At 36.7% G+C, this 15,802-nt stretch overlaps 1 protein-coding gene across 4 annotated transcripts in view; it reads left to right on the forward strand.

Annotated features, from left to right (window-relative positions):
* The window catches only part of CRCP (CGRP receptor component), a 33,621-nt gene that overhangs the window by 2,717 nt on the left and 15,102 nt on the right, over nucleotides 1–15,802 (forward strand). Inside the window, exons 1-4 of one of the 4 annotated variants that reach the window (XM_074845237.1) lie at nucleotides 46–327; nucleotides 1,433–1,469; nucleotides 4,823–4,921; nucleotides 8,187–8,281. In XM_074845237.1, the coding sequence (XP_074701338.1) occupies nucleotides 236–327; nucleotides 1,433–1,469; nucleotides 4,823–4,921; nucleotides 8,187–8,281 (323 nt within the window). In that variant the 5' untranslated portion in view covers nucleotides 46–235. Of the gene's footprint in view, nucleotides 1–45; nucleotides 328–1,432; nucleotides 1,470–4,822; nucleotides 4,922–7,749; nucleotides 7,892–8,186; nucleotides 8,282–15,802 lie in introns of those variants that run through there. The other 3 variants (XM_074845233.1, XM_074845236.1, XM_074845234.1) reach the window with 3 other exon arrangements.

Consider the following 15,802-nt stretch of genomic DNA (forward strand, 5'->3'; position numbering starts at 1 on the left):
TAACGTGACTTCAGATAGGTTTCTCAGACTCATTTACATAGTAATGTATTTACTCTATATGACCCTTTCACTTATTTAACAGAATAATTCCCAGTATAATTCTTCTATAGCATTATTATTTCTAACAAAGAATGTCCTTGATCCATAGGGATTTCTGTAGCAATAGCTTGAATGCAAACATTCTGAAGAATTGCATTTACCTAACAACAAAAGCTATATGGTTTGTAAAACATGAATGAAAACTAATGCATGTGTGAGCTCACTTGCTGAAGTTTCACTCGAGTCAGCGAAATGGAAGTTGAAGTTCATCTCAGCGTATTTTAGAAGGTCCTTTTCATTTAAAAACAATGATAGAACCTGTGGAAGTTTGTGGACGCATTTAAATCATTTGAAAGTGATGAACGTGACAGTTCTATTCAAACAGTTGATGGTGCTCAACAATACATTGTACCTTTTTTCTTTTTTTTTTTTTTTTTATAAGCTGTTGCAGAGACCTGAGAAAGGCCTTTTTTTTCCTTTTGTATGGAAACTTTCTGTTGTTGTGGCTACTGACTGCTCAGCAGAATGTGTTGTTCGGGGAATATAGGATGTTCTGCGTCAGTTTTTCTCCCCTTTTTAAACTTAAAAATATAAAATTACAATATTCGGTAGTAGTAGAGGCAGGATTAGTCTAAATATGCACTCGACTCAGTGCATTTAGTCTACCAGCAGTGGATAACCATTCTTGATTAATTGGTACAGAATTAGTGGGGAAGTGTTTGCTGGTGGAAGATGGGAAACTCAGCCTTGCCCTGCTAATAAAGGAGTAGCCACATAAAGATTCAGAGAATAAATAAAGAGGAAATGCAGTAAGTTTTTTTTTAACTCAGTACAGTATGTGTAAATACAGCGCTGTATCTGTACACACGTACATACGTTATACTAAAACCAGTAATTGTATTTTCTTTTTCCGTAGTATTGACTAATAAATAAATAGTGTGTATAATCTGAATTTTTCCTGCCAGTCTTTATTCAAATAAAGCTGGAGGCCCATATTTGTAAGGAAGAGGCAAGGCAGTTTGGTTTCAGTTTGTAAAATTGGGTGAGTGAATGAGATAGCGTGGCTGAGTAAAAAGATTATGTTGTATAAGTGTGTTATGATTTATGGGGCAAATTGTGCAAAGTATACTGTATTATGATTTATGGGGCAAATTGTGTAAAATATACTGTATATTTATGCAATGATTCTACTAACAATATGGAAAAATATTTTCCAGAAGCGGCAACAACTTGGTAGTTGTAGAATCACCAAAAATAGATTTTGTGATGATTTTTTTTTTTAAACTTTATGAAAGTAGTGTCTGTTCTTTTAGAGTCTGTGTGACTCTGCAAAGAAACATTTTAGACAGTTTCATTTGGAGCATAAATTAATTGTTTTCATTTTTTATTTTAGAAAGGATGCAAATGCAGCATTGCTGAGTAACTTTGAGGTAAGTTTATCTGCTTCCTGGTTTTAAACCAGCAGTTTAAAGCTGTAATCAGTCACTTGTATACTCCTTTGGAAGCTGAAAATTGCCAGCAGCAATCAGTAAGACCTGTATGTGATTTCCACCCCTTCCATTTGATTTGTTGTTAAGAAAAAAGCTTTTTAAAGAAAAGCTAGTTTTCTAGAAAATGCTTAGTTTTCACTAGTAATGGGTACTGTATTACTATTTGGTTGGTCCAGAATCTATAAAAACTGATATAAATATGTTTTTCAAATAGATGAGGAGTGGATCCTTAGAATGTCAGTAACTTTAACTTCAGCCTTGTCACATTTACGCTGTGGCTGTGTGGTTAGTTTCTTGAATCCTCTTGTGTATGGTGGTTTGTTATTTAGGATTTGATTCTCCACATCTTTAAACACTTGTGTATTTGGGCAAGTGCACTGGATTTACTGGTGCTTTGTGTGATGTATGGTGCATCAAATTCCAAATCAGGAACGTTGACACCTCTAACAGGGCAGCAATGTCCAAAATACCTTTTTTTTAAGTCTTATCTTATGGTTATGTGACACACTGATTCCTGGAGTCTCTTTAATACTGCAAATAAAAATTCTTGCAGAAAAATTAAAACGTTTTTCACAGATGGCTGCTGCTAGAATCAATGTTTCGTATTTAACTTTAACCTTGTGATGTGCAGTATCATCTGAGAACCTATAACTCATTAATGCATGGTTTTATTAAAGCCAGTGCTGCTGGAAATGCAGTCTTCCACCTGTGAATGCTTAACAGTATTTTTTTAAAGATCTCGAGGTGTTTCCAAAGCAGGTTAGGTTATAGTAAGCATGAGGCAGTTTGCTGATCTGAGGTGTGTTACTCAGGATAAACAGTCTGGAGGCCAGTGATATACCTTGATCTGGTGTCATGGGGAAGCTGCAGTGCCCTGTCATAACAAATGATGAATATTGGCATACAAATAACAAACAAAAAAATAATCTTATTTTCTGGTATAGATAAGTTCTGAATCATTTTACTCTGTCCTGAGCAAAGGGATTTTTTTAGAGCGGTAAAAAGATATGTAGTGTTCTTGTTGGTTTAACTTCAGCCAGGTAATGGAAAGATTTCAGCGCTTTGTTTATGAATGTAACTTTTTTAGCTGTCTTAATAATGTTTTGTTTTGAGCTTTGTTTATATTGTTTTATTGCTGAAGCTTGAAAGTTGCACAGCTGTTTCATCCTATTCTGAAATCTTGAAATATTTTCTCTTGAGCTGCATCTGTGCATACAGCAGAGCAACCATCTGGTGACTCTTAGCAGAGCTTTAATGAGGTACTTGGAAAGAACTGTCTTGCCTAAGAAATAGATGATACTGTGTCAGCCAAACTAGTATTAAGTGTCTGTTTGTTAAGAGCGTGTACTATTGCAGTACAGAAAATAGCAAGTATTTCAGAGATTAGTTATTGCAAAATCATCTCTGCTTCCTTCTTCGTTTGCTGGGATATTTGTTGGAATCTAGGTTCAAGTAGTGGTGTCAGTCACATTATGTAAAATCTGTAGGTGTCCTAAAGGTATGGTCCAGAGTAGGGAGAATTGCAGGATCCATTCTTCATGCTCTTCAGTCAGAACTTTATTCAGCTGAGTGTTTTTGTTGGTGAATGTACCAACAATGTGTTGAAAAAGAGCAAAAGGAAGTGGAAAATGAAGTTACTGATGCGAGTGCTTATTTCTCATTTCCCTTTCACAGCACGGTTGTCACGCATGCAGCTTTTAGATTCTTTGCAGGAAGGGATTTGCAGTGTCTGCAGCTATAGGCTTCTGGGGCATGGCTTTTCACTGCCCTTCAAAGTACTGATTCCCCCAAAACTACTGATCCCTTTCTATTTGCTCCGCTTTCCAGTTGCAATTTGACTGGCATAGCTAACATTCTCTTTCTCAAGGTAATATTTTGCACCAAAAGTGGTGTTTGAAAGGAGTATTCAGGACTGACATGTTGTATGTCCTATGCCTACATTTATTCTGTGAGTTTGGAGTTGTCATTTTGTATCTCGTTGTCACTGGCTGTATTTTCTTCAAATATTTATTAGCTAAAAATTCATAGCTTCTGTTTTTGCTTCAGGTGAGGATTTACTACTGGTGGTTGATAGCCAAGGTGTTCCTTTTTCATAGAAGATGCAGTGTAGAGTAATTGCAGGATTTGTAGCTGGTAATGCTTTTATTTCTCACTGTCTAGAAATGTTTGTATTTTATTTCTATGGAGTGGTCAGTTTATAATGCCATTGGATCTGGATCTTGAACGAAGCTAGCTAAAAATCAGGGAATAAACAGTTAGAAGTGGTCTGTTACTTTGCTGTGGTTATGGGCTCTGGATATACTATAAAGCCTGAAGCAAAACATCTGAAGAAATTTCAATCTAATGTAATTTAATATGATAATAAAAGAGTAATTGTGATGCTGTCTTAACATTTTGCTGCCTATCTAGCTATGATGAATAAAGATGTTGTGTTGCAACAGATTTGATAAAGCACAGTTGCAAAAATCGAAATGTCTTCCTTGCCTTCAGACTTACCCTCTGAATCTCTCTCCTACATTAATATTCACTACATCATAAATGTGAAGACAACTTTATTACATTCTTTTCAGGAATGTCTGCTTGTATTACGCTGTTGTGATGAAATAGGGAGCTAATTTAATCTTTCTGTCTTAACATACCATAACACCATGCTGGTCACTGTAATGTTTACTATTATGAATAACTTCACTGGAGTTTACAATAGGATCACTAATCTTAGGAGCATCTGTAGGTCAAACCTTTATTTAGTTCATGGCAGTGTGACAGGTGTAGAGTTCACTTTTTTTTTTCCAGATAATGTAAAATTGCATTTCTGTGAGACAGAATATATATCCATTTTAATATTATAGGTACATCTGTCATAACAAATCCAGTAGGGCCATAAACTTCTGTGACATCTTGCTTCAAGCATCACTCATATTTAAGTGGGAGCCCCGTGCCAGTACAGCAGGGTATGACCCAACTCTGTTCAGGACATGAGATAAGATATACAAGTAGGATAGATTCATCCTGGCAGCTTCTCCTTTGGGGCTCTTGGATAACATTTAACAAGTGCTGAAAATCTGTTTAAAATAGTCACAAGTTTTTAAAAACAATTTACATACCTATTCATCATTCTGGTGCCAAAACATTTTTCATTTCAATTGCTGGTGCAGTCACCAAAGAAGCCACGCTTTTTTGTTGTTGTTGCTTGGTTGCTAGGATTTTGTATTGTTCATTTATGTTTTCCTGCTGTAATATTTTTAGGTAAAATACTGTCATATGGTCTCAAACACTTTATTTTTCCCCCCCAGGTGTTCCAGTTACTTACTGATCTTAAGCAGCAGCGCAAAGAGAGTGGAAAAAACAAGCAGAGCTCGGGTCAGCAGAATCTGAACACAATCATGTATGAAGTGAGTAGCACTGTGAAATTCCTTTGCAAATTACCCTAAACTGGAGTATTTGCATCCTTAGATCTGTGTATTAATAATTTTGTATCAAATTTCCCCTATTAAAAAACACAGTAAAATATTTTATTTGCCACTTCTCTGTTGTTAGTTTATTCAGGTTGTAGTCTAACTGTGCTGTCAGGGGAGAGGTGTGCAGCTGCTCTTATTAAAATCTGTCGCAAAAAGAATAAAAAAAAACCCCTGGTTTCTAACTGTTTTGTTTTGTGGGGATTTTTTTATTCCAAATATTCTATCCTTTTAAAACCTAGGGCAGAACTTGCTATCATCTGATGAATTGATGATACCATGTAATCATGATTTCAAAGCTGAGGCACGGATCACATGATATTTTTTTATTAACAGAATTAAACTGATAATTTCCAACTAAAATAGAGTGGTTTTTTTTTTTGTCAAAAGAACAAAATCACATGTACAGATAGCAACATCAGTTGGATGTCAGATTGGTAATAAATGTTTAATCTATTGCTAGGAAGAACTTTTAAAATTGTAAAATACAAATATTAACATTTGAAATACCTCAAATTAGCAATTTCAGAACAGACTCGCAGTATGACCTGTTGTGTCTGTGTCGGAGAACTGCATGAGTAGCACCACGATTGGCAGCAAGTTGAAAGCAGCTTGCCTTGCTTGCATGAGTAATCCCGTTGAGCAGTGGAACTACTCATGTGAATAAGATTTGGCCTAGGCTTTGTTTTTGTTTTAGTTCTGGCTTTGTTTGAAAAGGTATAGAGTTGTAATTCCTAAGCCCCATATTCAACAAAATAGGGGCTTACAAAATATCTAATTCAAATCTGCACGGAGACTAACAGTCTTCCTGTACCTCTTTGAAACAGCTGAGAAAGATCCTGTAAGTATATTTTGTCAGAGTGCACCTTAAAGCTTTAATTCTCTTGTTATAGTGCTATATGTTAAATACCTATAGGATGCTTGTTTTTGTGCATGGAGTGAAGCTGGTGTAAGCTCTAGGTGTATTTTCTCTATATTTGAAAGAAAACCTGAATTTGATCTTATGGGATTGTCTTTGATCATGCTGAGTATGTCTTCATGAGCTCTGTGCAGGCTTGTATCCGTTACTACTGAAATAACTAGGTGAAGCTTGCTAAACTGGAGCTATGTTTTGCTGTATGTCTGGTGTTTTAATTGATTTAAAATTGCCAGAAAAAAGACTAAACTGGAAAAGAAGTTACTCCTATTAAATAATTTTATTACATGACAATATGATGATTTCATTTCAGTCATTAGTGGTGAATAACAACTTCATTTTATCTGAAAACATCAGACAGGGCTTAACAAAAAGGATGGTTATCTAACACCTTATTGGGCTTTTTAAGTATATTTCTCAGTAGTCCAATGAAACTAGTGCTTAAGAGTACCAGTGATTCATATTTCATCAACACTCTATCTGTTAAGTAGGATGAATTATCCTGTGTTGTTGAAATCTGTTTTCCTTTACCTATCATTTAAAAATGATAACAGATTTTAATGGAAATACCCTGGAAATACATTTGCATATGTTTTTATTTGCCATACTGATCTTGCAGCTCTTTTTTTCCCAGTACCTGTTGTTTTCTGCTCTGTGAATACTGATTCAGCTTTTTTGGTTTCTGACTTTCCAAATACAAATTCTGATTTTAAAGATTTTCTTAGAAAGAAACTAATATAGAGTATCATATAGAATTTTATGGTATTTTATTATTATTACAGATAATCTGTGCATGTGATATCCTACCACACATCTCTGTATTTGCAATCCAGTTAGTGCATCATGAGTCAGTTGTATTGATTCTTTTAAGCTTTATGTATAGCTATGCAGTATCAACAGATGAAGATTTTCTTCCTTAATTCAGAACAAGCACTGACAATACTCTTAAATCCTTCAGTTGCTGATGCACACAATGCAGACAATGCAAGGATTTCCTTGACTTTTCCATTGATGCTCATTATTTCCACTCTTCATTTTGGGGTCTAATCAAAGCAAAAAGCAACTTTCAGGAAGATTTTAAGCTACTTCCAGTGAAAAGACAGCAATTTGTGTGGGTTTTTATCCACATTTTTTTTTAAACTCAGGTCAAGTTACATTATGTATTATCTGTCTGCTAGGTGTCGTGGTATGTTAAAAAAAGCAAGCGGATGTAACACCTGCAATATTTAGTTGAGGTTAGTAGGTGTTACATGTAAAAAAATGGAGTACAGATAAATTATCTCAAGTCAGAAAAACATTTCTAATACTACAGTATTGTTGTAGATTTTCATGACAACCCACCTAACCTGCTTCTATGAACTTTAAGAAAGCATTGCCAAATATGCATATAAAGGATGAAAACAACCATAGACTGGAGAGCTTAATGAGTTATTTATGGGTTGGCAGTGAGAGTATCCCTGGCACTGAGCACATGAAAACTTGGCAGAAGGTAACATGGTTTTAAGGATGAATAGTATTCAACTTTTCTGAAGTGTTACTGCTTTTAAAAAACAAAAAATAAACCAACAAAAATTAAACACACACACACACCCCGCCCCAACCCTCATATCTTGGTACCTATCTTTTTAAACTATCTTTCAATCTGTAAATGTATGTTGGTTTTACAAGGAAAAGTAAATGAGTGTTACTGTTCAGCATAGCTGTAAGTATGTCTTGATCACAGTCTTAGCATCACCTGAGATTATTTCAAATCAAGAAAGCAAATGTCTTTCATAAACATCAGGTGCTTTTTTAGCAGATAGAGCTAAAACTCACTCCTTTCCTGTACTCTTCAACATAGGACTTTGGGCTTTGAACAGATCAGATAAATGGCCATCCAGAGCCACAGAGGGACTAGTCAAAGCTGTAATTCTCACCTGGATGTGTAATGAGCTGGCTGGATCATGTCCTCACAGAATGAATTCACTGGGGCTTTCTGGATAAGTACTAATGTAATTTCCTTCACATAAAGTTGTAGTTACATATTGCCTGTTTCTTACTCCCTCAGCAAATACCAGTGTAGTCCTACTGAAGTCTGAAAAATGTGGGTGATCTGTCATCTGTGACAGCACTTCCCACTGCTAAGGAGAAAAAAAAAAAAAAAGTAAAAAGCCAAACTCTAAAACCTGAATTGACTTTTCCAGTTTTTATGAGTAGTACTGAGGAGACTTTTCAAAATCAGTTTCATACACAACTGGTAAAGCAAATAGTAACTGTGAAATAATGTATACTTTCTATCTGTTGCAGACACTGAAGTACATTTCAAAAACACCTTGTAGATACCAGAGTCCTGAGACTGTGAGAGATTTCCTCATAGCGATGAAAGGCCATAAGCTAACCAAGTAAGTAGACATGTGCCTTTGATAAAAGCATAAACTCGTGGCAATGCTGAAAAACTGATCCCCATGTACACAGTATGATAATCTGTCTGGATTTGATCGATGTGTTTTAATTATTTTCTGCCGTTATTTAAATACTCATCCAAACATCTTTTCCTGCACTCGTTAACGCCTACATGGATGAGTATTTCCTTAAGTGGGCCTGTGTTTACCAATGTATTTCTCAAACAGATTCTTGTCAGTATGTTGTTTTTTAGCATGGTTTCACGTGGTCTCAAGTGCAAAGTACAGTTCATAAAATGTCTTCTGAGGAAGACATTTAAATGGGTTTTGAACACAGTAAGAGAACTGCAAAAAACCCCCAACCCAACCACGGTTTATTATCAGTCTTATTTTTATGAACTTCCTTAAGCAAAAATACATTCATTCCTAAGAAGCAAAAAAGGTGGCTGTATTGCAGGGAGGTAGTGAGTAAATAAGATTCTGGTATAGATGTATGGGAACAAATATTATTCTGAAGTTAAGTTTTATGTGAATCTGTGAACCCCAGCTGCTAGAGATAATCTCTCGGGGTTATGCTTTCTGGTTGGCATTTAGCAAACTAAGACGATCATCTTCTCTTTTTGTGCTGTTTGTCCACTGATACATCCACTAGGATTTCTGAGGTGTGCATTTCAGTTACCTAAGCATTGTGTCAGTCAACCTTCTCCTGTCCCCTGCAGTTTCTAGTAAAGCTGAAAATACAGTTTATTCTTCTTATTTTGGGAAGTCCTGCATAGAAAATAAAAGATTTCCTTCACGATTACAGGAAGATTCAAAGGGCATTTTTCCTCTTTGGCAGTGATGTGAATGCCTGTTCTCAGTGCTTGAAATGCATAATCCTCTCAAACCTCTCTACAGAGTGTGAGTGAAGCCTGTCATAAATAGTCAGACCCAAAAGAAATTGAATCAGTTATCTACTTGCTTGGATAGCTCTAATCGGTCATCTGAATTTTAAAGCAGAAAGAACAAAGATTTAGTTTCTTCTAAATGACTCCTTCACCATGAAGGAGTAGTTTATGTGGTATAGGCATCGACTGCATTTTTCTTCCCTGTTGGAAGGACTCCCAAGAAGTTCATGCTCTGGGAAGGAGACTCTTACTAATGATTTGGTTGTGTCACGTAAAGAAATGCAAAGTGAGAACATCTGGAGAGTGCAGTGCTACAAGGCAAGTTTTTACCCTGTCCAAAGTATAGTAAGTTGAGTAGAAAGCAGATTGTCGGCTATTTTGTAGACTTCCAGTGCCCCCTCTCTACAAACAATTATGCTCACATCCAGTATATCAGCAGCTCGGATCACAGTATTGCTGTCATTGCAGACACAGGGGTGCTTGGAAGCTTTGTCATGGGTATTGTAACTTGGCTTGTAGTGCTTTCTTTTGTAGAACTAAATTTGCCAGGTCAGTATGTCAGTGTTTAGTCCTCCCATAGCTCATTTTATATAGCAGGATACTAATCTATGTAGTGGGCAAGGTATCATAATTATTTTCTGACATGGAGGTGTTGAAGGATGGAGAAGATGCTCTGTTTACTGTAAAGAGCTGACAGTATGGAAATGAAGGAGAGTATCTTCAAATTGTCAGCAAACTATTTCTTAAGTAGTGAGCATCCTTCATTTCTGGTAATGTGAAATAGTCATCCTGTTTGGAGTGAAATAAGTTTGTTCAGTCTGTACAGAGCAACAGTTTAGGGAAGCTCCAGAAGAATGCTGTATCACAACAAAAAGCCAGCGGCAGTTAAAAAGGCAGCATAGGATTTTTCAGAAGTAACTGAATGAGTTAGATATAAGAGTCCCATTAAAAGTCAAAGAGTTCTTATTGTTTTAAAGGTCATTTCTAAATTTCTTTCAGGTGGAATTTGACCAGGACCTCAGGGTTAACTCTTACAAACTTGCTGGGGAGCTCTGTTACCACGTTAGATATCTTGACTGCATCTGCTCCCCTGTATGGGGTCTCCAGGAGTGAAGTACTAAACGACGTTGGGTCGTAACACAGAAAATTGTAGCTACAGAATCTCTCAGTCTCCCGTAGCACCTAGCTGTTCTGTAGAGGATCTACCCAAATGCTCACCTTCCCACGCCTGCTTGTTCTGTGAGCTTGAACATAGCACTGCTGCAAAGGTTGAAATAGTTACAAGTTTCAAATGATCTTTTTGACTATTTTATTTTTTTTATGGATGCTAGGAGGTACCTTTGGTTTTAGGTACCATCCTCTTTCTCCATTTTCTCTGAATCAGTCTAAGTTAAGCAAGAGAATTATTCCCAAGTAATTTCCTTCTGCATAATGGCAGAAGGATGAGAGTGGAGAGCCAACCACTAGTTTAGGTTAGAAATTTACCACATTTATGTCTTACCAGAACTCAGATTGGACTGTGTGATACCTTAGTTTCTTGAGCATCCTGTACAATTTTTGCTTTGTTAATATCTTTGTCATCTGGTAAAGTACTTGCCAGCTCTGTATTTGCCATGTACTTTACAATATAAGGAACAGAATTGCTTAGTGTGATCTTGGCATTTCTTCTTTCTTCTAATCTTTTCCTTTCAGACACTTCAAGCTAGAAGTATCAGAGCCCATCTGTCAGCCTCTTCGCACCAAAACACAGAAAGCATATGGTGTGCAATTACTATATAATGCACTTCATGTTAAACTACTTAAAATAGTAATGCCTCCAAGGAAATTTTGTACTACCCTTTGGTTCATAACCAAGATCATTTCAGCACTGCTTTGTTGTTAAATAAATGAAAAACTAAAGGCTTTAATCATTTCCATTCTGTGGGATGGTGGTGGTATTTGTATAAAAGACTTCACTTAGTGATTTTGTTCCAGTTATCTGGTAGAGAGCTTTCTTCCCCTTTGAGAGGAAAGAACCTGCAATGTTTGCTCTCCAGGACCTTGCTTATGTGATCTCACTGTAATGACCTTTCCTCCCACAAAGAGTAATGAACTCCAGAGTCTGTCTGCTACTTCCTTTCTGGGTAAGGCATTCAAAGATGTTCTCTCTCCCTTAATCTCTTAGCTGGTCATATGCTGTCTCTGCTGGTGAGAGTTTTCTGAAGGTTTGATTTAAGATGTGTGTTAGTTGGTGTCTGTGCTCAATGAGGGCACAGCAGCGTTTTCTGTTTTCTCGTTGCAAAAAGAATAGAGGATCTGGTTAAAAAGCACAACTGGTCAGAAGCACCTGGTCATTTTAGACTGCTTCCTCTGTGGTTTAAATTCCTTGTTATGACTCTGCCTTTAATCAAGGAGGAAACAATTAAGCAGTGTGTTTATGCTGTTAATTAGGTTCAGCAGCTTCTTTTCTGATACAAAGACTTCAGGGCTTTAAATAAAAGAAGGGTTTGCAGCTATATCTAAAAACCTGATGGAGGGAGGTAGTGTGATGAGCTGACTTTCCCCACTCAGCATGTTATTGCAGCACTCAAGCACTAGGTTGTGCTAGTGCATGTGAGATCACAAGGTAGTGAAGAAAAACCAGACACCATCCAGCGAACCATCAAGAATTGAGGCATATTCATTTAAAGAACAGGGCTTTTAGTCAAGTGAATTCTCATTTTTCCTGCCCTCCTTCCACAACCCTACAGTACTTACCATGCAGAATGCATTGCTTGTCAGGCTACACGTGATGTTCTGAAATGTTCTGGCTTCAGTTAGAGAGCTGCTAGCATTGAGCTGGCAAATGGTGCAGTACTTGTAAAATTGCCTCAAGTTTTTTCTTTGTTCATGCTGATATTTGCTTCTCAAATACTACTGATTAACAGACCAACATATCTCTTCTGCTGTTACCCATCTATTTTGTGATGGATTTTTCTCATTAGTGTTACAGGCAGAAAAATATTAGATTTCCTAAAAGGCATATCTTAAAAATGAATACTAACTTGTACAAACAACTTAAACCTTTCAGAGTCATTCCAGATAGCTGCCTTGGTAAATGGAGAAAATTCAAACATCTAAATATGTATTTCACTGCTGAGGTCAGTAAAGTATGGTAAAGCACAGTTTTTTCCTTGTCATCAGTTATTTTGGTAAAATTGAAACTGTAGAACTGAGATTTTTTTTTTTTTTTAAATTAAAATCTCTGAACTGACGTTATAGTGAATTTTATTATTACCTTGTTGAGGCCTCAAGCTTTGGCTAACTCTACAGTACAGTAAGCCATGTTGTACTTGGAAATACAGTATGCCACTAGCAGTTAATTTTCCAGTTTTAGTCCCTGGAATGGCTTCATATTTTGTAAGGTAGTGAGAATGGCATTGCATGAAAAGAATATTTATTCAGCTTGCACTCTGTAATTACAGTTAAATGAAAATTGGCTCTACTTGTACTTCTTCCTGTTACTGATAGCCTATCTTAGATCTAATTTTGGAATAATCAAATTTCCAATCACTGCTTATTATTATAATTTTTTAAAATTGGACATAAACATTGGCCTTTTTGTCTTTAAATCAACACATTCGAGGAAGCGTTGAGCTGAAAATCAGCAGTACTTTTAGAAAGTATTTTCCCTCATTACTGCCAAAAATTACAACAAATGTAAACCTCTACAATATTAAAGGCTGAATGATTTACTTTGTAATTTTTGTCTCCTCCAGAGCTTTCAAAGTGAATATTCAACACCAATGTCAGAATGGTGCTAGTTTAAGAACAGCATCAGTTAATGGTCTTTAAAAAGACTATTGTGTTTCCTGCTGAATTGATTGGACATTAACCCTTTCATCTGCAGCAGTGTTGCTCATTTTTTTTGCATTCAGATACCATTATCAGCCAGCCCTCAGATTTCATCCTGGACAAATGTACTGACATGGAAGTCCAGTGGTAACCCCTGAGGAGAACACAGCACTGTATGTTGCACAGACCGTGCGCAGACTGGTACTGTGATTTCACAGACCTTGGCCTGGGACTGCTCATCTGTAAGGCAGGTCCTGTGATCTTGATTCAGACAACATTCTACGTGAGTTGCCGTGGTTGACTCAAGACCATAGGGTTTGACTCACTTAAGTATTTTCAGCTAGTAATAAAGTACATGGTAATGTATACTGCAGTTACTTTATGGTTTTCTTAGCAACTGAAAAACATACATTCCTGAGGATAAATTTGCCTTTGCACAGCCAGAGATGTTTTAGGGGTTTTTAGCTCTGTGTGCTGTATCTTGGCACTAATACTGGTTTTTTTCTTACCCATGCCTATAGATCTCTTACTAGAAAAGCAAAATGTGCGTGCATGTATATTTAGATACAGTCTAGCAGTTCAGTAGCTAAAAAATGGGCAATACCAAGACACATAAATGAAGTTTTGGTTAAAATATAAGTGCTGCAAATATTTGGCTCGCTGCTGACAAAATATGATACTTTTAGTCTTAATTTGCACAATAGTATGTAACTTTTTATTATTTTTTAGAATCTGTGAATTTATTATGCACTGTAGCAATATGCTGTCTGTTCTGTCTACCCAGATATGCAGTGTGGTCTTTAACAAAAGGCAAGTGATTTTTTTTGTCTTCTAGGAGAACATTTTTTTTTTTCAATTGTGAAGGATTACACTATTGTAATCCTACATCCTCGCCTCCTACAACATATACCCTCCCCTCAAACTCAGACCTTAGACCTACTTCCTTCTCCCATAACTGCCCACATTTTTGTCTCCCACAGCCTGAGCTTCATATGTTCCAAAGCCCACTCCACATCATTTTGCCCTCAGCTGGAAATGCTGATCTTGGCTCTAGTTGAGTCTCAGCTACTGCTGGATGTGGCCTAGAAGTGGGGAGGCACTGCTCAGCCTAACAGCACTAATTGCCATTTTGGGATTTCTCGCTAGGCAGGTCCTGTTAAGAGTCTGCATAACGGACGATTAACTCTGATTAGTGGAATCTTGCTTTTATGTGAGAAAATGCTTTTCAGCCATCACTCATCTTTTGTATGTATTCTTCTCGTGAACAAGCAGCTTTCGTGTTCCAAACAGTGTTACTAAAATCCAGGCAGTCCAGAGAAAATACTAAGACGGACTTTTTTGGGGCAATTAAGCTGAAAATATTCTTCACCTTCTGTTTAGATGAATGGGACAGTTGTCCTTTTTATTTAATGAGTGTGAATATAAACATGCATGCTGTAGAAAGTGTAAAGATGGGTTCATTTGAGTTGGAAAAAGTTCATTTTATTTTTTTGATGTAATGGAGCATGAACTGAATTCAGGCTTATGTCTGTGCCCCTGCAGAATACTGCAGTCAGCACTGATACTGGTGCATGTTCAGGCTTGCAGCATTTGCCTTCCTTAAAGCTTATATCTGATGGAATTGTGAGTATTCAGTTTCTAATTTGTGTACATGCTGGCCATAAATCCGAGGTACACGGAGACTCTGATCCTAACAGGCAATTTTTGGTGTCAAGTGTTAGAAGAAGTCAGTGCAGTGGGTACTGAGCACGCCGTGATACACTGCTTACTGCTAGTGTTGAGGGCTGAGTAATCCAGTTTTCTATTGCAACGTTGAACTTCAGAGCCATTTTGTGAGTGTTTGCTTCAAGGGGATGCCAAGAGTAGTAACTTTCTGGTCAGTCTATTTGTTAAGAGTAGGAAGGTCCGAAATTGCACGCAGGGGACCAAAACATCAAAAATCTCAGATCATGTGCTTTGGAGTGCATGTCTGTGTTCTGCACAAACAGGAGGAAGAGCTGCTAATGTGGACCTCTTGAGTAAGCAGAGGTAACTTCATGTCTTGAACACATGCATGCTTGGTATTTCTTAAATAATCTTAGCAGCTGGATATTTACTAAACAGAAGAGAAAGAGAAAATGTTACTGTTCTCTGTTGCAGGAGGAGCATATCTACCCATAGTAGTATCCGGTGTACCCACATTAGTATTAACATATTTGTCCAAATGTCTTCAATTACAGTCAGTTATCCCTTTGCCATCTTGCAATATTTTGCCAAAATAAAATAACCTACATCTTCATTACCAGAATGATGTTTAGGTTGATCAGCAAATAACTGGCTGGGTACCAGTTTTCAGATTACAGTTACTGAATAGTTGGGCATTTCTCTGGGTCTTTGAATTCGATCTGAGTGTAAGTAAAACAAATGCATTGCTTAAATCATCATAATTATATAATGTTAACATGTCTAAAGATTTATTATTTTTTAGTGTTAATTAATGTTCATAATTTCTAAAACGCTGTAACAGTACACAAGCACCTTCAGGTGAAATACGTCATTTATGTAGCTTTTGGGGGTTTTGTTTCCTGCTGCTAATTCCTTTTTGATGTTCTGAGTCATTTTTCCAGTAGGGAGCTTTGCAGATCAAAAACAGGCATGAAATTTTTCAGATAACACACTTTAATGACTTACTTGCAAATTATCTCTCATTCTTCTGTACACATTTTAAAAACTGCAACTACTCTGAATGATACCATCTTTGCTGAAATAATGCTTTTGAGATCTGTTTGTCCTGACTGTAAAACTTTGATCTATTTCCTAATGAGGTATAGTTATGTTAATG

The sequence above is a fragment of the Strix aluco genome, chromosome 19 (assembly GCF_031877795.1).
Source record: "Strix aluco isolate bStrAlu1 chromosome 19, bStrAlu1.hap1, whole genome shotgun sequence".
NCBI lineage: Eukaryota > Metazoa > Chordata > Aves > Strigiformes > Strigidae > Strix > Strix aluco.